The following is a 27,435-nucleotide window of genomic DNA, read 5'->3' on the forward strand; positions in this document are numbered from 1 at the left end:
GACAGAGGCGCAGTCATGTACATGACCTCCAGCACTGCTGATACTGCGACTTTCAAGTGGGTCCTAAAGCTGCATCACACAAAAACTTGCTGTGCGAGAGGTGATCTCTGTGCAAAACGCACTGTTACCTGAATCTCTTCATTCCACCAAGTGAAAAACAGAAAGCATGATAACAATGTCAACCTTAAACATAAAAACAAACAGCACATAAGACAAGATGTCTGCAGAATCGTCAGGAAAAAGTTAGGACTGATCTCCATTTATTCCCTGCAAACACCATATATACAAACATAATCCAGAACCAGAATTTTTAAAAACATCTTACTGTAATTTTACAGAATGAGATATTTACAAATGTATTTAATAATTCGTATGAATATTCCACACACAGAACAGGGTGAATCATTGCACAGCAGGAAGCAAACAGACAAATACATTTCTCAATTATATCACATTTTGAGACTCGCACATATTGAACACCATTTCTTCATTTTCCTATAGTCAAACATCCATGTCATCCATTCATTGCTGCAGCATGGCTTTATTTTAACACAGTAGGAGATGTGTTGAATCTTAGGTGAGCATGAATCTGTGACCAAATCTGAAAAAACACATTAACAGAATTATAAGGAATTAATTAGAATATCCCATGCAGGTCTGTTGCATAGGTTTTTGTTTTTGTTTTATGAAAAACTCTTTAAAACAACACTAACAAACGGATGTTTCAATTTTCACCTACTCCGCAGCAACCAGCTTATTGCATATCTGTTCAAGATGCACACTGTGACATTGTGGCACAATGTGATGAAGTTTTTTTTAATATCAAGGGGAATCAAGATGTTATCTCATGGTTTGCGGTCTGTACATTTAAATATTGATCCTATGTCAAAAATGAAAGCAGAAGTACAAATGCAGATGGTAAAGAACGGAAGCAACAGGGGCTTATCTTTTGTGACAGTTTTGGCAATCAGATTAAACAAAGTGCAACAAGACTTGATGGATGGAGCTAGCTGCTATCTTTATACCCTTCACCCGTTGTGTTTGTGAATGTTTCTACTCTATGACAAACTAAAGAGCTGTAAATGAAGGAGTGAGGCATTGTTGTATAGCTGAGGTACTGAGCTGCAGATGTGTGTTTGTGGGGCTGACAGACTCTGGTCTAAACCCAAATCATGTTCACCCCCTGGATGAGTCAAACTAGTAAGAACCCGTAGGCACTCAAACCTGAAGCATGTACATGAGATGCAAACACAAAAGCTGGAGAGGCTGAAAAGGCACAAATGCAGCCACGTACTCACATAATTTGGACACTTAAATATTCAAACAGCAACACAAAACAAAGCTCGTATAATTACATACAGGTACAGTATTGGAGCATAAACAAAACAAAAAAAAAGCATTGCACTTTGTCCCTGGATATATTTCTGCAGGTTCCACAGAGCTTCCAGTGCTACAGCTCTGTAGCTCTATCTATGCTGTGTGTGGGACTGGCATTACTTCAACAGACTCTGTGACACTACACAGAAAAATATGAAGTTTGAAGTGTGATAGGAACATCGAAACATTTTAGTCTTTTCCCCTCACTACATGATGTAAAGAAGGCTTCTACAAACTCTACAAGCATTTCCATGCCCACTGTTTGAAATGAGAAATGCTAATGATGCTAACAAACCACATTTTTGGAAGATGAAAGATTAACATCTATAGATTCTCTAGTCTGATTACGAGAAGTCGTTGTTAGTTAACGACCTGCCTGAAACCGGCCAGATCACAGTGAAAGAAAGAAAAAAAAAATGTTGAAGCTATTCATTATTCTATTTATTATGTAATATTTCTTAGACTAAAAAGCAGGAAAGTAAAAAATCAATATGATTTATGATAAACAGAAAACAAAAATTACATTTATGACACCAAAAATAAAAACAAATTTGAAAAATAACATTCAAAATTGCAAAATTCAAGATGAGATTTTGCCACAGATTTCTTCAAATTTCGAACAGCTCAGAAGTAAAATAACAGTGATACTGACAGCTTAGTGCTGTTGGTTTCATGAAACACTGCGTACATACAGTCTGCTTCTTTAACTATAGCACCAGTGTCACACAGATGGGTAGGTCTGTTGATGTGAGCGACCTCGCTTCACTAGCTTGGCTCTAAGTGCCTTGAATGGCAAAAGATAATTTTTTTTATTTTAAAGTGCCACGCAGGGTCTGCACACAGGGGAGGGATTTTCATTTTTGCTGCACATATGAAGTGTTAGATAGTGAACATGAAGAAGTCTTTGAAAAATACATTGGAGATACAAGCAGAGAGCAAGCTAGGTGATAATAATCATCTGAATTTACTTACTATATGGTGGACACAGCTGTGAGTAAGAAACCTTTTATAGGATAAATTCATTCCTTTTCCCAGGTAGAATTTGCAATACATTCAAAATCTTCAGTTTATTAGTTTACAAGGCTTATGGAGTTTCAAGTTTGATGCAACAGACCCAAAAGGATTTATCTTGGGAGATGGATCTTAGCCAGAGGAAGAGTTGTGATGTTTGAGGGGGAACCAAAGGCAGTACAATGTGGATGGAATAAAGACAGTTCAAGTAAGTTCAGAGGTGTACCACAAGAGGGACAGAAGCTGAGGTCCAAAACGCAGCCTGTGGTGCTACTGGCACTTGCAACATTCAATTTGCTCCTTCATATGCTGGGAGAATTAAAGGAGTGTGTACATCTCAAACCTTTTTTGCTTAAAAAAAAAATAAATGAAAAAGAAAAAGGTAGGTTGGGGTTTCCCCAAGTACTTCTTGGTTCTTCAATTCCTCGTTGCTGTGACATGGTCCTGTCACTTCTTTCTCACGCCGTCCTCAGGACCTCTCTGCTGCTTTATGAGCCGCTCAATCTCAGCCCCTAGCGTCTGCAGATTCTCCTGTCAAAGAGAGTGAAAGACCTAAATTGAAATATGACATTTACGCAACAATATACGTATGAGAGAGGCATGTGTGCTGTCACTGCTTTGACCATTCATTTCAAGGTAAAAATAGAAAACATCTTAAGAACAATAAAGAAATTTGAAGTGTGAATGATATCTATATGTTTAATACTGTAACCCAAAAAGAAAGAATCAGAATTTAATAATTATACTAATAAGATAACCATGCAAAGTATAAAACCACTACGCAAAACTGTTCTGCTTTTTATTTTTTGATGTTTTCTGAACAGTGTGGTTAAAAATTCAACTTTGTCATACTTAAACATTTTTACTTTCTGCCATAAATTATCACAGAATGAAAATCAATCATCTTAGACTTGAAAATCCCCAAAACTAGATTAGGCATCAGAGTAAATTCTAAGCCTTAATTTGGCTTTGTAAGCGTGTTTTCTTTTATTGTACCCATGATGTTTTTGTACCATTACTTCCTGCTTCCCGCCAATCAATTTTCATATATTGCTCTATATGCTAAACTGTGTTGGTTAATTAGAAACTAAAAACAGACATGTCTATATTTATAAAGTTTTTTGTCTAATTAATTAAAATCTATTAATTCTGCAGTACTCTGTTCTGTAGAACTTAGCATCTTTTAATTCATTGTTTTGATGTTATGCACCACAACTGTACTGTATTGACTCACTTTCATGTGCATCATCAGCGTTTGGTACATTAGGCAGCTTTTCTTTTCTTACTTTCCTAGCACCAGTAGGCAGTAACGGTAGAGCCTACAGTAACTAAAGAGTCAGATATTATCTTTTGTTGCAGCAAAAACCCTGAACTGTAGAGTAGCAAAGTGAACCCTGGCTAATGCGGCTCTGTGTCAACTATCTTCAGCACTGCTGGTTATACCAAGCCCCCAGGATCAACACGAATGAACGGAAATAATTTCAGCATGGTAACCAGTGGTGGCTGAATTTGCATGTGACACACACTACTCCAAAAAGGATTTTTTTTAAAAGAATCATTCAGGAAAAAAAGAGCATCAATAACACAGTAATAAACAGTAAATGTCACAGACCCCACTTTTCCCCCCAGGGTAGGTGGCGCTGAACAACTTTCAGAGGAGAGAATAAGTGTTTTGATTCAATACATCCACGGGTAGATTTGTGCAACTTGTGTGTAAAAACAAGTAAATCTAATCCAAAAACCCGACATAAAAACTGAAGAGGACCTGAGCAAATGGAACATTGGAGCCAATGTATACAGACAGATGGGGGGGGGGTAATGTAGCTTTATCAAGTATGTGCACATAATTGAGCATAAAAATATCACTGCCATCCTGCTGCTACAATTTCTCATGGGTGTCTCATGGGTCTCATATCTGTCCAAATCAACTTTTGAGGCAGCCTATTCTTCTAAACTGAGAGCTGATTAGTGGAACAGATTCCTCCATTTCGTACTAACCCATCTGAAAATTGGTTTAGCTAAAATTCCCCTTTGTTTAAAACCTGCAGGTGCGAATTCTGGTCAAAGCTGGTCATCAGGGTAAATAGGGATAAACACTGAATATAAATAAACTATTTCAGATCACACTGGAAAGGAAGAAAAATACATCTCAGTTATTGTGGGGCACAGTTTCCTTACTTAGTGGCAACATTAATAATGCACATTCAAAATTAGACCATGATTTCCAAAATGTCTTCTTTCCAAAAACTAAGATAGTTGATGGACAACCAGAGCAGCACACTGTACTGACAGGATGTCAGCTTGTCAACCCGAAGGAAAATTCCCTTACAATGTGATACATTCTATGGCTGACTAAAGGTTTTAGAGATGCCAGACAAATCCCCCGACAAATGGTAGAGGGTGGTCTGACATTTCCTGTTACCTGACAAAACTCTTATCCACTCCTGTTATGTCTAGTGTCCCAGACATTAACTGATGATATCAATTTCATTTTCATGTTGTGCAGGTCGGGCCTGATCTTCAAATTAGCTGCTCTAAAAAGAATTCAAGCAATGCTGTACACTTTTCAGAAAATTATTTGTTTTAGTGAAAAGTAAGTGGTTGAAAATGTAACAGTTCAATGTTACTTAACCGTTTAAAAGAAAATTGAAAGCTCTACGACAAAGAAACTTCTCAGAAGCCTGAGCAACAGTGCACATGTCCAGGTGAACAAGAAGGCGATATCTCGACATAATGTCTGCACCAAGTTTTAAGCTTTGCTTTCAAATAGAAAAAGGCTTTAGGAAGAGGATTAGCAAACACCCCTATGGTGATTGTTAACCTGAGCATGTTTGATTTTCAGGTTCTTAGAACTAAAAAGAGGTTCCCCATATATAAAACTACTACAGTAGAGATTTTGCAATATCATGGGCTGGAGTTGTTCAGAGGAATAGTAGTAAGACATGTTTTCAGTAGAAGTGTCTAAATTACATAAGCATAACCTTTAAACAAGGTGTACACACACACACACACACACACACACACAATTTAAAAACCTCACAAAAGGATGCTGTAATGACATTTCGTTCCTGTATTTTCATATCAACAACCCTGTATACAAGGGCTGCCTGCTTTGGTCAAGTTTGTGGCATGCTACAAAAATCTGCATTTATTCCAAAATGTATATGGGGATGTCTCCTGGGGAGGGACAACCTACCTTCAGAGTAATGTTCTTTAGCAGTGTGTCTTCCAACACAGCCTGCAGTTTCCTGTTGATCTCTAGTGATAGATCGAGGGTCAGCCCACTGTCTGCAGGGTGGGAGGTGTAAAGCGAAGCCATGATGCCTCCCCTCCGGCTCAGGTGAACCTTATTAATGTCTGATGCCTCTGACGAAAGGGCTCCTGATTCTTCTCTTAGCACATAGCTCTGGATAATTCTGTTGGGAGAAGGAGGAGGAGATGAGTCAATGGAGTGCTTTAAAACAAGAGGAAACAAAGTGATGCGTGGCATCATCGACTGGAGACTGTGAAGCAAAAGAAACGAGAAGGTGGAATTTATAGGTGGGAGCACAGCGAGCTCCTACAGGGCAGTAAAACCATTTTCAACAAATGCAGCAGACATTACTTGTATAATTATTTCAGTGGGATGGCTTATTCAACTCGTGCAAAAGATATTCAGTGATAGTTAAAACATTATGGTTGCCAGTGAGAGATGGAAGCTAATAAAAACAGCAGAATTAGAATTGGCTGCCAGGATTCAATTTATCAATGGTGAGCCTGTGTGTGTGCCTGTGTGTGTTTAAGTGAGATAAATCTCCATGTTCATAATACAGTTTCTACTCCGTGACAATACAGTGTTGACCTATGTTTGTATTAGGGAGAGAAAGCGAATTCATTCTTAACAGATCTATTCTTCCTGTTGTCCAATTTTACAAGCACAGCCCAGAGGACACTGACAAGTGTATTTTTAATTAGAGAAAACCAGACCCAGAGAGGGACATCACAATGATGCAAATTCACTACTGCCTCCTTTTTTTTCTTAATATGCAATTCAAATGTAATATCACAAAAAGCATTATTAAGGGAAATAGCATGTGCAACTCATTCATATTTTTATGAATGAGGATGCTTAGGCTAGACAAATATGGCAACAGGGATAAAGAACCATGCAGAAAAAAACAGCAAAGCTATGGCAACTGTATAATTAGTTTGCTTTTAAGACATAATGAAGAGGGTTATGCACTGTCCAACAGAAAAGCTCAACAAACTTGAATAAACCTCATGAGATGGGTCAGTAATCTCAGAAATCATTATTTAAAACAGCTTTCAATCAGAACCAAACTGAAACAACAATATTCAACCCCCGCTGGTATTGTTTAGTTCAAATTCAGGATGTGGCTAAGAGGATTCTTTTTTTGGAAGTTGTGTAACTTAGGGATGAACTCTGAGCAAAGTGAAGTGAGATTCTGCAGGATTTCCACTCATTGAAAAATTGTATTCATATAGTCACATTAAGTAGTGCTGAGCCATGTATATTACAGGATGCTCAACAACATTACTGGACATATGGTATTGATTGACTTGAGAACATTTCCATCTACATCTATTGCTGTTTATTATGTAATTAAGACCATAGGTGGGACAAAATAAATGGAAAACACTAACTTTGCTAAATTTTTTAGGATATCCCCATTCCTTGTTTCCATGTCTTGATATTTTTTTTCTTCACGAGTCACAACAGGATTGTTTTGGTTTAGAAAGACATTATATTTAAGTGAACAGCTGAAAGAGCTTGGAATGGCATAAAACAAGCAAGTGAATTCTGTTAAAGAAATTTCAGAATATACCACACATTAATAAGTCACTAGCAAGATAAAACAATTCAACTGCATTGTGAAGACTACTGTTTACAGCACAAAGCAGAGCAGGAACATACGAGTCTTAAACCTCTTTAAAATGCAAACTCATTTATCATTTTACATGGAATATACAGTACAACCTCAATTCATAAAAATTTGTAAAACGTCATCCGGGGTAGTATATTAATATATATTTCATTAAATGATCTTTCTGAAGGGGGGAGAATAAACTCAAAAATTATTATTTTAAGTACTCAGTATTGGATCTTAGTCTAGATAGAAAATAAACAAACAAACAAAAAATACCACAAATATGCACTCTATAAATCTAATACTACGGTGCATTCTAAGTTAAAGAAAATAAGTCTATGATGCAAAATAACAACAACAACAACCAAAAAAAACAAACAAAAAAAACTGATACAGTATGTTAAGCACTACAAAGATGACACCATCATAAATCGTCCTAAACCACACATGGGGGCGCACACACACACACACGCGCACGGACCTGCGCAGACATGAAAATGAGACTTACCTCTAACTAGACTTGCAAGGGTCCAATTTTGGACCCCAGTTCCATCACGACAGTGTTTAGTAAAAACAAAAAAGTGATAGAAATTAAAGATGTGGCCACATGGTCTGCTGAATGACATGCGTATATCGGCGGAGGGAAGGGGCTGGGATGTGAGCAGCAGTTGGAAAGTAGGCAAGATAAAGACTTGTTTTTTCCAATTGACATTATGTAAGCAATGAGGGCAGCAAGGCAAGCATGCAAGAAGTGCAGGTGGCAATTTTGGGTACAGTACAGCTCTAGAAATACTGCCGCACAATGCCACATAATCTAGTAAACCCTTTGCCCAAGAAGGAGAAAGAAAGACAAGATGCAGAGAAAGAAAGAAAGATATGCCTGGGGTCTGAAAACTTGTGTTTTAGCATCCTTTTAATTAAAGTCACAAGAATGGACCATTTCGAGTTAATAGTTTTGAGGTGTAACGGTTGAACGACAGACATCATTGCCCTTAAAGGATGACACTGCAATTTTTGCATATTTTATCCCATTTTTGTACTAAAAACCATTAATTATATAGTGCAAACTTTCCATTCAGTCTTTGATTTTCCACTCCGAAAACTAAGGCAGTAGAATGTTGAGGTGAGTAAAACTCAATGAAATCAATTGCGATATAGTAAGTAAAACAAACAAACAAACAAACAAAAAGTTCTCAAAGTATTTCTCCAATGTGAATATACATTTTAAACTTTTCATATTATCTTCCATGTAAGTCAACATCGACACACATTATTTTAATCTCAGCAAACCTAAAGGTTTGTAAATACCAGTTTTAAACATGTTAACATGTTTGTAGGAAATGATGTATTTTTGGTTAGTTTATAAGAGTGAATGGCTCTACGCTGTACAGTAAACATTAGGCATTTAGCAAAGAGGCCAGGAGTATAAATTACAGCCACAGAAAAACACCATCACAGTTTATTCAAAACTGACCAAGGATGAAAAGTTAACAGAATCAATTTGTAAATGCTGTTATAAGTTTCCTAAACAGCATAATCTTTGGATTTTCTCCATAGTTAGCACTGCATGCAAAATTCCTAAGCTGTGAAACTGAATGTGTTTTAGTAAACAGTTTCACTTTTGAGGATACTGTTTGATAGCATCATCTACTTACCACTGCTAAATACTTTTACTACGGTATATACTGTATAGGTAGACTGGCAACTTGAGTAGTAAATTATTCAAATTCAATTGTTAAAGTAAATGAGCTTAAAGAGCAAAACACTGCCAACAAACAACAAAGTGGTATGATGTGGTAACTTAAATTAAACATTTGCCTACAGTCCTTTATCAGATAAGTTTCTGTGTCTTTATCTCTCACTCTTTATTCATCACCTGCTTCATGCTCACACTTAGCCTGTCAGTGTTCACCACGTTGTCCTGGAGCGATAAGGACAGAAAGTCAAAAAGGACAAATTCACATCCACATTCTGGGCAGTGTAACACCCCCTACTTAGCTGAGATTTACAGAGCTAAATTTATCTCTGCAACCATGGGATTCGTCCTCAATCTTAACTCTTGAATGTAGGTCGAGGCTAATGAAATCAATCAAAGTCTTTAGCTGGGAATATCACCTGGCAACAAAGCCGAGCATCGATGAGCTGTCTGGAGTGAGCCTTACTGATCAATGAACATGATTTCATTCATACTGCAATAATTATATTACATGAAGAGCCAGACCTAATTTTTTCCTGGCAGAGGCCCATGATCAACTTTAATGCTGACGCTATACATAAAGTGTTGATGTGTTTAAGATCGTCCAAACATCCTTCACACTGTCTCGTTAGTTAGGTGATGGATATGAATATGGATGCAGCAATGACCATTAAGAGTCAACACTAAAGTGGACTCTCCTCAGTCCTAACTTGACCATAATTAGAGAGACTCTGAGAGACATTTGTTTGGAATCAGAAGTGCAGTGTTTGCATGAGTTAGATTCTAAAGATGAGAGAGACACATAGAAGGGGGTAGAGGGGCTATTAACTGTGTGTGTGCGAGCATATACTGTCTGTCAAGGTCCACAGAAGCATCAGTGCACGAAGGACTGAAGTATGGTGCGATGAAAACATTTTCAAATATATGGAAGATTTGTGTCAATTTAAACTGGTCAGCATTGGTTGACTATACTAAAACTAAACTAAAATGGAGTTCTGCCTCATTTTAAAGCAGCTCACACAAATTGTGGCTGTACAAGCATCCTCTGATTTAGAATACCGGTGTACTGAGTAGTAAGACTCGAGTACTTAATAAAGAGTTAATAATTAAAGAGCATAGGGGAACGATTCTTTTTATTTTAGTAAGCAACTTTTTATACCATGCTGACTTCTTGTACATTGCTGTGCTGAGAAGTTCAAAACTTCATTGACCAATCAGTATTGTTTGAGCACAAAACACCATCATCCACTGCACCAGTAAAATCTGAACCTTCAGGTAGAAAAGCACCATATAAGTGCAGACCATTTACCATTTAACATCCCACATTTTATGGAAAAACTGTTCCCACAAATGCACTGCAGCAATGTACTGTAACAGCAGCAGAAAAAATGCAATTAAAAAGGTTCTTCCTGTCTCTTTCTCTGCTCCTTGTACTCAGCCTGTGACACTCACTTGGTCTTTTTGCGGATCTCTTCCACCAGTTGCTTGATGTGGTCTTCCATGAACTCAATTTTTTCCTGCTTACGAGCCAGAGCTTTTTGCAGACGGACAATGCGCTCCACCAACACAGCCTTGTCAACCTCTGGGAAACTGTCTGCAACCACAACCGAAGGACTTGACTGGCTCTCAGGTGACCGCTCTTCGATACTACTGCTCCCACCGTGGCGTGCATTCAAAGAACCTGGGAATTGCAAGAAACATTAATATAGATACACTCTTTATTGATGTGACCTTGGGTATGTAAAAACTAGTAGTGAACTATGTGTTGATTTATTATCTAGTTATTTGTCTCACCAAAGTAAACATACTATAAACAAAACCTTTTAATAATATATTCACTGTATGTCATAAATACTAACCAAATCCAGGAGCAGTACCTGAGGAACTAGAGCGACTGCCCATACTGCTGGCATCCCGGTCACAGCCTCCATTCTCAACCTGTTCCAGTTTTTTACGTGCTGTAGAAGAAGAAAAGAAGAACTGTCAACTGTCAAAAAGAGGGATTAGCTCCAAAGATGTACAAGCAAGTCAATACATTCTCATATATCTTAGCTTTTCTTTCAACTTAAACAATTGTTAAAACTGTCAAAACACAGATTGTGTTGATAAATTTGATACATTTTCTATTATATTGTCAATTAGAAAGAGCTAGAATGGAAATCAAAGCAAGCGACTGCTTGCCTGAACTCTGAAGGTGTCAAATATGTTAAAATAAATGCAATGCATGTTGCTTCTGAAATAAAGTGCTTGCTCAGCAAACTTTCCATGCATGAAAAAAAGGCTTAAAAAATGACTACGCTGTAGTCATCAACTGTCTAACAGCAAAACTGATGAATGATTAATGGCAAGAAAATTGAAATTTAAAATCCTAAGACACTATATTTCAACCAATATCTCAATATAAAAGTTGCAAATTGGAAATCTTCATATCTCTAAATTTGTTAGGCACGTTCTCATTTACAAACACCACACAAGTAACATAAATACATGCTTACTTCACACGCTCAATAGAAAAGATGTGATTTTGACTGTAAACACTTATCACAACTGAATTGTCAGTCATTAAAATTCGACCTGTATGGCTCTACTATATGTTGATGTGGTTGGGTTAGTAAGATCGCCCTGGGTCACTGAATTAAAATAACTGGATGTGAAATTACATTGTAATTGTGTGACCAAATTGAAATAGTTTGTCCATCCAACCAACTGTACACTGAGTAATATTACCAAGATGTTTTAGTGCACACAGAAAATAATTATCAATGATTAATGAAAAGGTCCCTATAACGAAGGCTGTAGGTGCTGCCACTATGCATAGTTACCTTTTGTCTAAGCTTGGTTCGGAACCATGATGGATCACCACAAACATTGATGGATTCTGACCTTGTGTTAGTTGTTTCGCCAGGTCCTTGATGTTGGCAACTTGTTTCCTTTTCTGAGTCACCAGCTCATCCCTAAGCTCTTCAACTCTGGTTTTTAGTTGAGCCACCTCGGTCTGCAGGGCTGCTCGCTCATCTTGCAGGCCCTGCACCTCCTGCTGCCTCAGCACCTCTTCTTGTCTCAGCCGCCGTGACTGCACATTTAATAAAGAAAGAAATGAGAGAGAAAAGTGGTAAGTGGTAGGTGAGTGGTAAGATAATGTTTTAATGGCTGTGCAATCCAAAAAACTAAATACAAAACAGCTAATTGTGGAGATTGTAAAATCTAAGAGAAACAAAAAGAAAAACAACATACAGCACACAGTATTTTAATATTATATGTCACCTTTCAAGGATACTACACATTCTGTCAGACAACTCAGTTTTTACTATAATGTCAGAAGCAGAATTTACTCTACAGTAGAGCATTTGTACTCATTTGAAATGTATTGAATTAATTTACTTCGGACAAAGCCTGCATCATACACAAAAGGTGACTTTTTCGTTAACCTCACTTCCTTCAAGATTTTGCTGGGTTACAACTTGCCATTAAACTAACCATTAATGCATCATATGTTTATTTCACTCACGATAACATTGTGACAATAACAATGTCATCACAATACCATTGTCTCTTTTAATGTGCACACAGGGTTTTTCAACCTTGTCATCTAGTAGCCTGTTGGTCTCCTCCTGCTTCACTTGGAGCTCTGTAAAACTGCTTGTGTGCTGATCTAGCTGAGACTGCAGCGCGTTGCTTTCTGACTGGAGCTGGGCGTTCTTACTGCTCAGCTTCTCAGTGAAGCCCAGTAACTCGGCCTCACGCTCCCTGCTGCCTTGTACGTCACGCTGGAGGTCAGCCATCTGGCTGGTGAGGCCATCCACTTCCGCATAAAGAGATGTGATCTCCTGTTTGTCACTGTGAATTAAATATAATGTTGACATTAAAATTCTAATACAATAATTATCCACTAAATTTAAAATAACTATGTGAGACAAACTATCAAACTCATCTATTGACTTAATGCTGAAAACACAGAGCTGTTGACAATCGATTCAATATTTCGTGAAATAAGCGTTCTTCAGATGTTCGTATGAACCAAAGAGGTTACAGCTAAGCTCCAATGACTGATAAAATGCTGATACAATCTATAAACTAATTGAAAAAAATGAGTCATGGTGTGCCAGGATCAAGACCACAATCTTTATTAGTAGTGAAGTTGTATAAAAAAAAAAAAGATTGTATCATATTTTTCTTCCTGCTTCCTGCTGCTCAAATCTACAAACCCGAAAAAGAAAAATGAGCAGAGCAGCTTTTGCATACATCAAGTTGGCTTTGCACCACCTACATATGGCAATGTGGCACACACTGAAAGCAGTATTTCAAAAAGTGGAAGAGTTTCTCTAACTAATGTGCACATGGCCGGCAGACCCACACAGCCACAGAGGGACCCGAGTCCCTGCCTGCCCTATGTGCTATATCTGTCCCTGGGCTATCTTTAAATGCTCTGAGAAAGTACTTAGGAAAATTTTTTTTAAAGAGACAAGATCTACAGTTTATTTCACCTGCAGTTCTGTTTGGATGGAGGCACAGTTGCCAAGTAAAGAACTGTAGTTTTGAATTGTAATACAATTACTCATTATTTTCCCCTTACCTGCCAAAACGCCACAGCACATAACAATTTGTAACACTAATAATATACATTTACAACATGCTGGGTTAGCTAGCCACTCACAAGACACAGCAGAAGAGTAGACGTGTAGCCGCTGGAGGTAACTAGTAATTTCAGCTCCTCTATCAGCTCATCAGAAAACTTGTTGGAATCACAGGACTGCATTACTGTAATGGATTCGAGCGCAAGTGAAACGGTGAAGCCAAACATTGCTTCTGGTATGTCTACCAGCCGGAACATACTAAAGCTGAACTGTTCTGTACATTAAAAGACATTATTGCACATTAATGCCATTTTGATACCTTGAAATACCTTGACTTGATGGATAACATTATATAATTTCTGAATACTATCTTTCCTTGATATTTCATGTTCTCCTGATGGCGGACTAAGCAACAAATATATATAAAAAGTGCGGACATGCAAAAAGAACCCCCCCCCAAAAAAAAACACATGATATACTGTATCTCAAAACAGTTAGAAACAATACCATAATAAAAGACTTTTGATCAATCAGCCCGACACTAATTTTAAACTACTAGAAAACCTACAGCACCAACATGATACCTCAGTTGTTTAGAGCTTACAGGAGGCAACAGTAGCAATGAAATTGTCAGAACACCTCAAGTATCATAGCATATTAGCTGGCCTTGCTTATCCGCCATTCTGTATTCCTGGTTTGTCATCTTCAAGTAAATGCTGAGACCTACTGTGCAGTTCACTTAACATTTCTGACCTACACAGGAGGTAGAACATTCATTTCAGAGTTGTAGACACCAAGCAACGATAAAATATGTGAGATCCCTGAAGCCTAGAGCATTTTATGTTATGTTAAACTAATGTATAATACAACCAAGCATCTGTCCCTACAAGTACAATGGTGTCTAACTTTTATTTAAACCTTATGCCAATGAATATTGAAATTTAAAGCAACAAACGCGGTGCTCCATTTATTTGTGTACTTGCAGCACACTGGCTTAGAGGAATAATCTGTAAGGAACTGTCTTATATGGAGTATATATTCTGCAAAAATTGGAGTCAGTATATTTCTTGTACATCTAGATCTATTTCAAAATGAACCACTAAATGACAAAACAAACCACAGCATCAATGGCCTCGTATGCCATAAAACACTATGCCAAGCTGCTATGAGCAGCATAGGAACTCGTAGTCTGTGGCACATTCTGGTGACACATTCATCATGTCATTATATATTTTATATATAGCCTAGACTTAAGAGATAAGAGTAAGAGTGTGAGTTTGCACCGTTGCTGCTGCTCCTGGAGTACTGTGATCTCTTCCAGCTTCTCTCTCTGTTGGCCGATCTCAGCTTTCTGCCGGTTGATAATCTCCCTGTACTTGGTCAGCTCATCCTCCCAGCGTGGACGCTCGTCTTCTAGACACTTTAACTACATAAGAACACACACTTAAATGTGAAGACATCTTATTTCATGTGGACACTGAGATGTTCAAGCACTTATTCGATCTATTTGACACACCTTGGTGCGTAGAGTATTAAGCTCATCCATGGCCTCTTTGTAACTCCGTTTCAGGTCGTCCAGCTCTTTAGCCTTCACTCTGTGCACCTGCCAGAAGCATAAAGTTCTATATTAGCATTTTATTCATGTTACGTGTTTTACTTTAATCACAGGCATATAAGCCATTTCTTAACGTCTGAATCTTGATCACAAATGCGAGAAAGCATTCTTTGGATTGTTATTTATAATGTTCAGTACAAAAAATAAATCAGTCCTGTGGTTTCATACATCAACTTAACCCTCAGTTACAATTAATGGAACAAAAATAATATTTCAGTATCATTTCATTGTGTAGGTGCATTTCCTGGCAGTTCAAGTGCTGCATTCATTATAGTTATTTTGCTTATTCACTCATTAAGTGTGTGAAAGCAAAGCTTAATAATGTTTTGTCCAAACAAAGCCATCAATGGTACAGTGCTACTGCCAGTTAATAATTTTTCCAAGAAGCTATTAGTAACCTGTGGTATCCAAGACAACACACCGCTAATGCAGATCCTAGAAAATTTGCTATCTATTTTCTACATTTATCTCTTCTCATCCTATTTTATTGTTAACAACCATATACAGTAATGGATAGTCAACTGTTTGCATTATTTATGACGGAGCTGCATCATCACTTGAACATGACACACATTCTAAAATGATAAGAGTTGAATTTTTCCTCATCAGCAGGGCAGTGATACCTGCCAAAGTTGTCGTCTTACTAAATTACCACTGTAGAAAAGCTAATTGGTAACAAAAGTTAACTGTATTACTCTTTTCTTTATTTCAGCTGAAATAAATATCCGAATTTAACCCATAACTTTAAGACAAATTACTTTTTATGCCTGACATTTCTAAAATTAGAGTGACGAGACTGTGGAATGATCACAAGAAATGGGTGAAGGGTTGTTGTTGTTGATGAAACACACAGCTTTGAATTGATTATTTCTATGGCATTTATTTTTTAGAGAGTCATTCTTTTTTATAGAATAGGACAGAGATAAAACAGGCCATTGTGTTTACACTAATTACATGTCTGTGTCTGTGTGCATGAGTTTCTGCCTGCAGAGTCTAAGTGCCAGTTTATTACTCATTTATAGTTAAGCCTAATTACGCCTCTCAAAAATATGAAAACAGTTACAAATAAACATTTTTTTAAAAGAAGTGTCCTTAAAACCTAATTATAAAAACTAAATAATGGCTGGATTAAACAGAATGTATGATATTTAAATACAGATGTTATATAGCAAACCTGAATTCCTCCTTATTTTTTATTTCTGGGTGCTCATCAAAAAGCTGCATAACATAGTGGATATGACAATAGATAGCCTTAAGCTCTGCATCAAAAGTGGGTGGCTGAGTTAATGGGTATACGTGTTTGTATGAGTGTGTGTGTGTGCACAGTGGTTGTCACCTCTAATTGGTCTGTTTGTTCCTGCTTATGTTTCTCCAGCTCTCCTTTGGTTTCTCTCAGTTTAGCATCCAGCTCATTGGACTTCAGCTCCTCTGATTCCTGGAAGACAAAGAGGTAAAAGATAAATAAAAAAAATATACTTTCTCTGTAATAACATAAGAAATGTTCAGAAAATACACACTTTACATGTGTTTTTCTTAGGAGCACCATGTTAAAGTTTTAGAATTTGGATTTCTTTTCCTGTAAGCTAAAACATCAATGGTGACAGAATACAGTAAGTCAACTTATCTTCCCACCTTACAGAAAAAAAAAACATGGGCAGTGCTTTACTACCATCATATGGTACAAATGAAAACTGCCATTCTGCTGAAGCAAACTCAACCCTGTTTAAATTTAAACTTCTGAAAATATTCTCTCCTGTATTGCCACCAATTATTGGTTGTGCATTTGGGAGTAATATAAGTAATTACACCTATATAAGGGGTGTAATTACACACTATATTGACATCCTTTACACAGAAACCAACCTAAACATGCGGCATGATTGTGGAACGCTGATATTCTTTTGCTTAGATCCCTGCCCCATGAGCGACCACATATTTCCATTCAATAAATATCACAGACCTGGTATGTTCGGATCATGTCCTGGCAGTTCTTGCGGATCTGTTCAGTCTCTTCTTTGGCCTGGGCTAATTTGGTAGTGGTCTCTCTCAATTTGTCTTTAGTGTCCTGCACAAAGAATAATAAACATGCTGTTTGTAATTATGGTGCTAAAAAAAGTCACTTTAAGGTAAAGCTATTAAAAATAACAATGGCTTGTAAAAGGTTCCTGTTTTGTGAATTGGAAGATACATATAGTGAGTACATATAAAGATCATTAGTAGCTCTGCTCTGGGGGCGGCTGGTAAAGGCAGTCGTCCACAGAACACAGCCCTGGCTATATGTTGAAGTGTCTCTGGGCAAGACACTGAACCCCTAACAGCCCATTCCCCTCCCCAGCTGTGCAGTGCCGGTCCAAGCCCAGTAGAATTTGGGGAGGGTTGCGTAAGGAAGGGCAACCGGCGTAAAAACTTTGCCAAATCAACATGCGGACAATGATCTGCTGTGGCGACCCTGAACTCATGGGATAAGCCGAAAAAAATAATTAGTAGCTTAGCTTGTTTCCTAGAGCAGCTCCTTTTTTTCTTTGTTTATAGCTCTGCATTTGCTTAGAGGCAATAAAAAGAAAAAACATTATTTTATAATAAACATTTCAAAAATAGCTAGAATCTTAATGATGGTTTTGTAACAGGATCATTAAAGTACTATTTTCACCCCATGACATTTTACCACTGAGTCAAAAGACTGTTCTAATCACTTTTTTTTAAAAATTCGAGTAATTGCAGATAAAATGATTGAGAAGGATGCTCAGCAGGCAACATTTTTAACAAACAACAGGCAAGTTTTCTAGACCAAAGTTAAAAACAATGTTATCCAGATAATTTAGAATTTGTTACAAAATGATAATGTACAATGTACACTAATGTATAAACTGTATACTGGAGATAAAACAACATGTTATAAACCATATTTGCCTAGGTAAATGTATTTGCATTCAATGTATCGTTTGATTAAAATTTGACTGTTGCATGTTCAGATTCTTATGCACATGTTCAAAACCCATCAGAAGCAAATACAGTGCAACCAGAAAGTATTCTCAGCGCTGAACGTTTTCCACATTTTGTTATGCTACAGCCTTATTTCAAAAGGAATTCTGTCTGGAAGTCTGTAGACCATAGAGACACGATTGTATCAAGGCACAGATCTGGATTGGATGTGCACCAGGACTCTTCCTAGAGAGGGCCTCCCAGCCAAACTGAGTGATCGAGAGAGAAGAATCCGATTGGTCAGTCTAAAAGAGCTCCAGCATTTCTCTGTGGAGAGAGGAGAACCTTCCAAAAGAACAACCATCTCTGCACTCCACCAATCAGGCCTTAGTAAAAGGCATATGACAGCCCACCTGAAGGACTCTTGACAGACTATGAGAAACAAAAATCTCTGGTCTGACGAAACAAAGATTGAACTCTTTGGCCTGAATGCCAAGTGTCATGTCTGGAGAAACCAGGCACCAATCACTACCTGGACAATACCGTCCCTACAGTAAATCAAGGTGGTGGCAGCGTCATGCTCCGGGATGTTTTTCAGTGGCAGGAACAATCTGTGAATGTCCTTGATTGGCCCAGCCAGAGCCCAGACTTGAACCCAATTGAACATCTCTGGAGGGATGTGAAAATGGCTGTGCACCGACACTCCCCATCCTCCTGATGGAAGTTGAGAGGTGCTGTAAAGAGGCATGGAAAAAACTGCCCAAAAATCGGTGTGCCAAGCTTGTAGCATCAAACTCAAAAAGACTAGAGGCTGCAATTGGTCCTAAAGGTGCTTTAAAAAAGTATTAAGCAAAGGCGGTGAATAAGTTTTATTTTGAATACATTTCAATGATTTCAATGTAAACTTCTTTTACATTTTCATTATGGGGTATTGTTGTAGAACTTTGAGGAAAAAAATGAATTTAATCCACTTTAAAATAAGGCTGTAAGCTAATATGGAAAAAGTTCATGTGCTAGGAATACTTTCTGGAGGCACTGTACTATATGTGCATGTATTTTCTGATGCATTTACAGGAGTAGATTAAAAAAAGACCAAAATGTAAAAATAATTTGTTTGGCCATAAAATATTTGGCAATAGATAGATTTACTGAAACAGGCCTACTGGGCACAGGCCCAGGGGTCTTAATACAACCAAAATAGAAATTAACAGTCATAGTCACTAAAGGAAAAGACAGAAAATGACAGAAAAAAGCCACGATTCAACAAAAACTTTCAAAAACCAAAAGGAAAAATTACCACGAACAAGATAAAAAATTACCAAAATGAAATTGTTGGGGGGCCAATTTCTAATAATTTGACCATGTCTATTACACAGAGTATAGTTCGGTCGCAAATTGTTTAATGTGACTATAATTAATTGAAAAGTTACTTAATCTTGCCATAACATCTCAAAAAGTATGACAAAACTAAAATGAGCATAGTTACATTACCTTGTGTGCTTCTGCCTCACTTTTTAGTTTGTTCTGGGCCCATTTGACCTTGATTAGATGTGAATTTATTTCCTCCTTCAACTTATCCACCTCTCGAGACAATCTGCAAACCTCGCCTTCCTGAGAAGAAAGGGGGTAAAGAGAAACAATATCAGAGAAAGGGGCAGCAAATAGATATTTGGATAAGCTGAGACACTACATGACAAACAAGTTGCAAGTTTACGTCCAAAAACTGCTGTGCATAGCGCAGTATAAATTTGCAATATAAGAATCTGCTTGTACTAAATCTGCTTGTGTTTGCTACACTACCGGCTGAGAAAACAATATTCAGTTTAACTATTAGAAACAAAGCACAAACTAAGGAGTGGGACAGTTCTGTATGTTTGTCTCTAGTGAACAATTCCGTAAGATTTGCTCAACGTATCAAAGAAAGAACACTGCAGTAGGCCTAAGTGGACATCAACACAGTTGTGTTATGTCTTTGTACTGTACAGAAAATTTCTACTATCATCAGAAGTTAACTAGCAAGCAAAATCCAAATAAAACCTGGGTAAGCAGTATGGTTACTGAGTCTTTACGCCCAGATGGTTTTCAAAATGACTGGGTTATAAAAAGAAACTTTATAACTCTCATACAGTATTTACCTTAGCATCATACAGCTGCTGCAGCCGACCTTTTTCCTGAGCCAGCTGGTTTCCTCGGAGGGCCTGGCGGTCTACCTCCTTGGTCGCTTCCCTCAGTCGCTTCTCCAAACTCTCTTTTTCCCGTCTAAGGTCCAGGGCCTCCTTCTCTCCCCGCACATATTTCATTACCATGGCCTCTTTGTCCTGACGTGCCTCATCACACTTCTTATTTGCCTGAGATTGTTAATATCACAAAAAGTATATTTATTGTCAGCTTAGAGACATTAAACATCAAAGGTAACTTGTGCTTCTCTTACAGGAATCCCTTGAAGGAGATGGCTGGGTTAAGATGTACAGTATGTGCTACTCTGTTTAATCTACTGCAACATCAAACTACGCAAAGTGGCACAAGTGATGGCAGATGGACAGTTGGATTTCAATCTGGATGCTGTTTTAAGTGACAATGACAAAAGTAAAGTCGACTACAAGCTCTGCTCTGCTGAAGTCTAAAGATCCAAGAGCAGTCGTTCTTATAATTATTTTAAACATTTAACAACTGACATCGATGACAACTGACTGAAATTCACTTTGTTATTTACCTTTACAGTATTCCTCTGTAAACTACAGTCCTGGTTTTCTCAGATTCTCTATCCAAGATCTTGCCCCAAATCTGTGCGTTACTTGTCTTTTTTTTCCTTTCAGCAAAAGTTGCTCTGTTCTTAAAACAATAATCAAGGTAATATTTGTGTTGGCAGAACAATACAGGAAATTTTCCATTCATGGAGGAATGCTGCTGACACATCTAAAGCCAAAAACATTTGATGGAAGTCAGTTACTGTATGTAGGAAGCAAAGTACATAAGAAGAAAAAAACATAAGCATTTGTTTGAAACCTCTGGGGAAGGATCTTATCAGGACTGGGTCACCCTCTTAATACAGGGGAGGACCGATACAAGGAAAGAGCCTAAATGAGACGACCAAGTACAAAATCTACCTCATACTGTTCACTGAACAGTGTAATTAAAGATACCGAAGTGTGACCAAACTGTCAAGAGGGAGGTATCCTAGATGTGTTCCACCAGGTGTGCGAGCTGTTGGAGAAAAATGTGCTTTCCTGCACTGCTCACTTAACTAGTCATTACATCTGCAATAAGAAGAGTTTGGTGTGCAAAGACCTTGACCATTCAGGGGACAGTGTTGTGCAAATATTTTAAGACATATGGCATACAGTGTATGGCATAAACCAATGTGTTCACTTCTATTTTACACACAGCAGCTTTAGCTTTATTTTTTTTAGCTAAAGATTAATTGCTTTATATTAGCTGGTACAAGTTATTGCATATGCATTCACACATTCTATGCTACAGATACAAAAGGTAGAAATAGCAAAAGTCTGTCAAACACTGATGTAGCAAATGGGGGAAATTAATAAAAACATATTATTCAGCACATCGCACAAAATGTATTCAAGTGAATATTACATCTTCACTATATTTCTGATTACTGATTCATGTGCCAGAACTCTTTGACTTTCTTGTGAATGTAAATTTCATAAAAAAAAAACTATTTTTTGCTATAATTTCATTTTTTAATTTAAACAACTGTATAAGTGGGCATCATATAAAATTTACTTAACATTAAAACCACCAAGGCAATTACGCTTTTAACAGTCGCAAAACACTATACACCAATCAGCCACAAAATTAACATTGGTGGTCTTGATAATGTCATAGCGGACACATCGTGGCCACTCTGACCAGTTGATGGCTATACAGCACCATACACACCAAAATGTGATCACTGTGTGCATAGGTTGTAAAACTACACAAACTTAATACTAAACCACGTATTGGTGTTAGTATTGCAGCCAAACGCTGTATAGTCACGGACAGGGTACGTTGATCAATTTTTATAATGTTAAAAGATTGTGACCTAAGGGACAAATTTTGGAAACAATGTTTACTTTATCCAAATGCAATGTACTGTAGAAGCCTCAAACACAAGACCAGGCATGCAAATACGGACCTGGCTGGCACAAAAATATGCTGTGTGACCAGCTTATCAAGCATTTTTACAGTATTTAGGTCCCCGGTTATACCTGTTCTAGCCGGAAGGCCATTTCCTTCTGCATCTGCTGGAGGGCAGCCTTGGCTGTCTGGTCCTGGTGAATTAATTTATCCCGGGACTCCTTCAGTTCTTTCATCAACTCTTCTATCCTGCCCTCCAACTGCAAAAAGAGGGATTAAACCGGAAAAGTAACTTGTTGGGCTGGTCAAAGCATGGCTGTACTACACAACATGAGACCTCACACAAAATGTTGGAGGCAAATTAAATGTGTGTAGCACTGCCCTGTGTCCTTGGTTGTAATTTAAATACATAAAATGTGTGCATACAAATGTGCATATGTTTGGTGCTGTTTGTATTTATTTTTGTTTCATCATTATCCACAGTTATTTATGGAACATAACGCCAAAAAAGTAAACGTTTTCCTTTCCTGTTTCCGCTGTAATTGTGTTACAATTCCTTTCTGAAGGACTCTTCATTTAGTTTTTCATCCCACATGATTAATTTTTCTTCCAATTTTCATACCCACTTTTAATTTTATTTGCAGGTAAAATGTGGGCCCTGCTCCACAGTGCTGTCTTATATAAACAGGAGCACATCATCAATGCACCTCTACAAACTTGCCTGATCTGTACCTTGTGTAAGAGTTTTGTCCAAATCAGGAGAACTGCTTTGAGAGAACAAAATCACCTTGGCCCCAACATGCTACAAAAACTTCTCTTTCTTAAAAATGTGAAAACCCTGTGTAAACCCTGTCTTTTCTCCTTATTTTATGTAAACAGGACTATTCACCTAGATGTCAAAAGGGATGAACCAAGTTCAATCCCCAAATGCTTTATCCACATCGCTGTTTTTGTAATCCACCAGATGCTATTAAGTTACACCAACACAGTGTCAACACTGTGGCAGCACAGTTAGGGAACTGTGCCATACACTCCATGAGGTGTCATCTACCCAACACAAAAAAAAAGGTATCAAAACATAAACGTGGCGTATGTACAGTGCTTAAACAACACCATTACCTTGAAAGCATTAATTTATTACTCTACAGTTTATGGTGATATCAATCCTAAACCAGACAAGGTAAACAGAGAAGTACTTGTTTTGAGGGCTATATAAAATGTAAGCTTTTTAAATCAAAGGCTAGAAGAGACGTAAAAAATACAGGGAGTTTAAAAAGACACAGAATTTACGGAGCTTTTGATGCACACGTGATCAGCTGAAAGCTGGTAATAAGACTCCATTTCCTGTTCTTCATTTTAACACAATGCTTTGTTTGACTACTTCAATTACAGGCTACGTCACTGTGATTGGTGCTACTATGTGCTAAACAAATGCAGTAAATGCAGTAGGATTTCATTGGCAAGAAAATATTGCAGTCATATATGTGATTGAAAGCCAAAATTAATTGCTCTAAGGCTAGTCAAAACCAATAATCTATAAGTAATTAGTGTTTATTTCCATCCATTTTTAAGGCTGCTGTAAGACTATTATTTGCTCAGGTAAAAAAAAAAAACAGTACACTGAAAATAAAAGTATTTGAGAAACAGCAGGTATAAAGGGATCGCAATAAGCAGAAGTCAATGCCTTGCATCTACAGGAAGTCAAAGACAATTGTTTTCAAAAAACTTTCAAAGACCTTAGCAATAGCTTAAAGAGACATGCAGCTGCACTTACAAAAGTAGCCAATTATTTAAAAAAAAAACTCTTGTTTTGACGAAGATGAACATCTTGAACAGAGGGTTAGATAAATAAACAAACCTTTTTCATGATGGCCATGTGTTGCTTTTCTGTTTCTGTCCTTTTTTTTAGCTCTTCCCTCATGTTGTCCTTCTCAGAACAGATACCCAATATCAGCTCCTGATGTCTCTTGTTCTCCTCAAGCAACCTGCAAAGACAGATGCGGTGCACAAACAAACACACAACACCAATTCAGGTCAAGTCCACTCAAAGTACTCAAGAATTTAGATTGCTGACTATTATGGCCAGAAGACAGACCAGGATAGGCCAAATGGTCGATTCTTGTTATTACACACAACATTGCCAAGGCTTTAAAACAAGACTGTACTGTGGTCGCTTCTTTAAAGCTGCTTTGAGTGTAAGAAAGATGAAAGAAAAACAATAACAATTAGCAAGTAGGTTAATCTCTATCTAAACTGAGCCAATTACAGGACATCTAAGCACTGCACAATTAGCAGTTTAAAGTGATGAAGGTGGCCAAGAAATTCGTATTGTAATCCACTTGAAGCAGCAGACACATGTCAAATTTTATTATCTGACAATACGGCATATCAATTTCAACAGTCAAATTAGAAGTTTACCTCTGAATCGCTTTCTCCTGCTGTGCATACTTGTACTGCACACACTTCTCAAAGACCACCATGCATTCTTCCTGATCTTTCTGAAGCCCGTTGACAGGTGGGCTCCCTTTCCTCTCACCTTCAATTTCACCCTCAGGCAGCTGCTGACAAGCCAACAGTTCTGACTCCAGCTCATCCAGCAAAGACTCCTGTGACAATGAACGCTGGATCTGGGAAATAAGCTTTCGACTGCAATCTGTGTCATAGGGGCTTGACAAGGAATCAGAGGGGGCTAATGTTTTGCCACCTGCTTGTGGGCTGGAAGCAAGCGAGAAGCTGACAGTCTCAGAGTTAGGGGTATCAGGGGCATCAGAGATTCCAGAGGTGGTTGAATCTGTAGGTGAGTTTTTGGAAGGGTTTTGGACTGAATAGGATGGTGGACTCTCGGCTAAACCAGTATCATCAGCTGACAATGGTTCTGCGGAGCAATTTGTAACCAAGACTGACGGCTGCTGAGAATCATTCACTTCATCAGAAATCAATGTTTCTATTGTTCCTTCAGAAACAAAAAGAGTGTTTTTTACTACATCTAAAGCAGTGTTAGGAGTTACCAAAGCTCCGCTATGACAGTCAGTATCGTCATCTGTTTGGTCTGCACTGGTATGAAAAATGTGTTTCTCATTTTCTACACGGGATGTGCTGTTGTCACACTGCTTCACAGGAGGAGATCCCTCACACGCAGAGTCAACCTCTGATCCTTTAAACATATGTGTATCTGAAGCAGGACCAGGCTGTTCCATAGTCCCTGTCGTGCTCAAATCTGGCAGAAAAAGATGAAAGAGCAGACACAAAAGAAGGAATGAGATTGAGTGGGAGAAGGCCAATAAGCTGTTTGGGTTTTCTTGTTACAGCAGTTTTTCTGTATGCAGCTTAATATCCCTGGATGCCATAAATAGACCAGTCCTGTGCTTTTTGTATGTTGTTAATTTCTGGTTATTAGGTAGAATGTTGGACTTGGGCCTAACAATCCCAATAGAGAGCCTCATATTGTACTGATTTATCAGTGTATGCATTACCTTAAGAGACACATACCTCAAACACATGCCCAACAGACACACACTAGAAGGTGCGGCCAACATCTATGATGCATACTTGTAAGCATGTGGTGCAAAACGTCACACAAATAAGATAGGTATTCAAGATGATTACACAACCTGGCTCCATTCATTTTCTAAGTGGTTCTGAAAACCATTCAGAAATCATCTTAAATGTACTGAGGAGGTGTTGATGATTCTGTCAGTTTAGAAAGATGATTGAATTAAAGTCCCCAGGCTGGAGGCCTGTGCTCATTGATACCATATTTATTAAACAGTTTAGCACTCAACATTTAAGCATGGACTATAGCTATTACATTAAAGAGTTACAATTTATTACACTTTTATTTACTTTCCTTTAGTTTACTGTTCCACTTTTTAAACTTTATTTATTCCACTTGAGCAGAAACTAGCTTTGTTGGCAACTAAACAACTGACTGAGAATAACTGGAAGCCATATAAAGTACAATACAGATCTCTAAGTATATGTGTTGAAATACAGTATATGTAGTCGCTAACTTTGTTTCCTAATCCAAAATTACCCAAACACTATTTCCTTATATCTTTCAACACAACCTTCTCCATAATCACTACAGCTGTCACTTAGACAAATGGAGATCCTATTCAAGTATTTGAAAATAAACATCTCAATGTGATAGTGGAACATGGTTATAGACAGCAACAATCCAGCTTCTCCTAGGAAAGAGTGAAATTGTAACAGCTAAAAGATACGCAATGTGGCTGATGCTCTTGTGACAGGTGCCATGCCATCGCACTGTCAAAAAGTGTATAGACAGTAACAAGTCTTAAACAAAAACACACATTGCTGAGTACACGGCACGCAGCAGACTAATGCGCTAACTCTATTTATTTACTTTGTAGTTGTATTAACATTTCGGTTTCTTAAAAGTTAGCCCTATCGATGCTGCAATAGCTTGACAGCTTTAGTTAGCCACGGCAATGCATTATTGGTAGGGAAACATTTCATCTAACACAAAACACATGCAGCAGATACTAACCCACACTAAATAAACAACTGATCATTAAATTACATTGAACGCTAAGCTGCAGTCTGACTGTATGCACCGCTTATTTTAGCTAGCTATGCTAATGCGATGATAGGAGAGGCGTTAGCTAGCTGCAAAACCAGTCCGCTAACACTTCAGCTACCACAGCTAACGCTGCCGTCTGACATTAAAGACAGAGCTACATGAAGATTGTTATATTTTCACCCACCAAATGCCAAAAACCATGGTGTAGTTCAAAGCGAAGAAAACAGGGATAAGGTTGAACTTTGGGCTTACTGCCTTCCCATCTGATAATCCTTACAAGTCACTTTGATATGACACATCAACAAACATGGCTACTGCGGGAGAAACCAAGGAGGAATATTAACCAATGAGAGGCCAGTGGCAAATACGGTGGTCTGACGTCATCACACGACAGGAACGTCACCACTTTAGGTCCAGAATATTAAATATAGGAACAAATTACTGAGAGGTACACCAAAAATAAATAAATAAATAAAATTAACTGAACTGAACGAGAGAGTCTCACTAAAGGCTTGGTAATGATTTTGGCTGATACTAGCTTAGTCTCGATTTGGAGCTCAGAAATATGAATAATATAATTTAGCTGGGTGACAAATATATATTGACATATGTTAATCTATATAGGAAAGTAGATTTCAAAATGATTTTACAAACTTATTTTTTGGGCAAGATTATGTCTGACTTATCATTGATAGACAGTGGAAATTCAATTTTATCCACCCATCCATTATCTGTTGACGCTTATCCTG

The 27,435-nt window shown here is 37.8% G+C and overlaps 1 protein-coding gene across 2 annotated transcripts; it reads right to left on the reverse strand.

Annotated features, from left to right (window-relative positions):
- Positions 1-220: 220 nt before the first annotated feature.
- On the reverse strand, positions 221-27,008 carry ccdc186 (coiled-coil domain-containing protein 186). 2 transcript variants are annotated; one of them, XM_067488212.1, is made up of 16 exons: positions 26,871-27,008; positions 24,562-25,360; positions 24,002-24,128; positions 22,275-22,403; positions 20,199-20,411; positions 19,555-19,674; positions 17,102-17,206; positions 16,478-16,576; positions 15,043-15,129; positions 14,810-14,952; positions 12,534-12,789; positions 11,836-12,025; positions 10,830-10,910; positions 10,405-10,633; positions 5,585-5,804; positions 221-2,919 (listed from the first exon to the last, which is right to left on the reverse strand). In XM_067488212.1, the coding sequence occupies exons 2-16, from the start codon at positions 25,338-25,340 to the stop codon at positions 2,836-2,838; spliced, it is 2,862 nt and encodes a 953-aa protein (XP_067344313.1). In that variant the 5' UTR covers positions 25,341-25,360; positions 26,871-27,008; the 3' UTR covers positions 221-2,835. The 2 variants fall into 2 exon arrangements, with proteins under 2 accessions (XP_067344313.1, XP_067344312.1); XM_067488211.1 differs by having other exon boundaries at positions 10,812-10,910.
- Positions 27,009-27,435: the final 427 nt, after the last annotated feature.

Source organism: Channa argus, chromosome 20 (assembly GCF_033026475.1).
Source record: "Channa argus isolate prfri chromosome 20, Channa argus male v1.0, whole genome shotgun sequence".
NCBI lineage: Eukaryota > Metazoa > Chordata > Actinopteri > Anabantiformes > Channidae > Channa > Channa argus.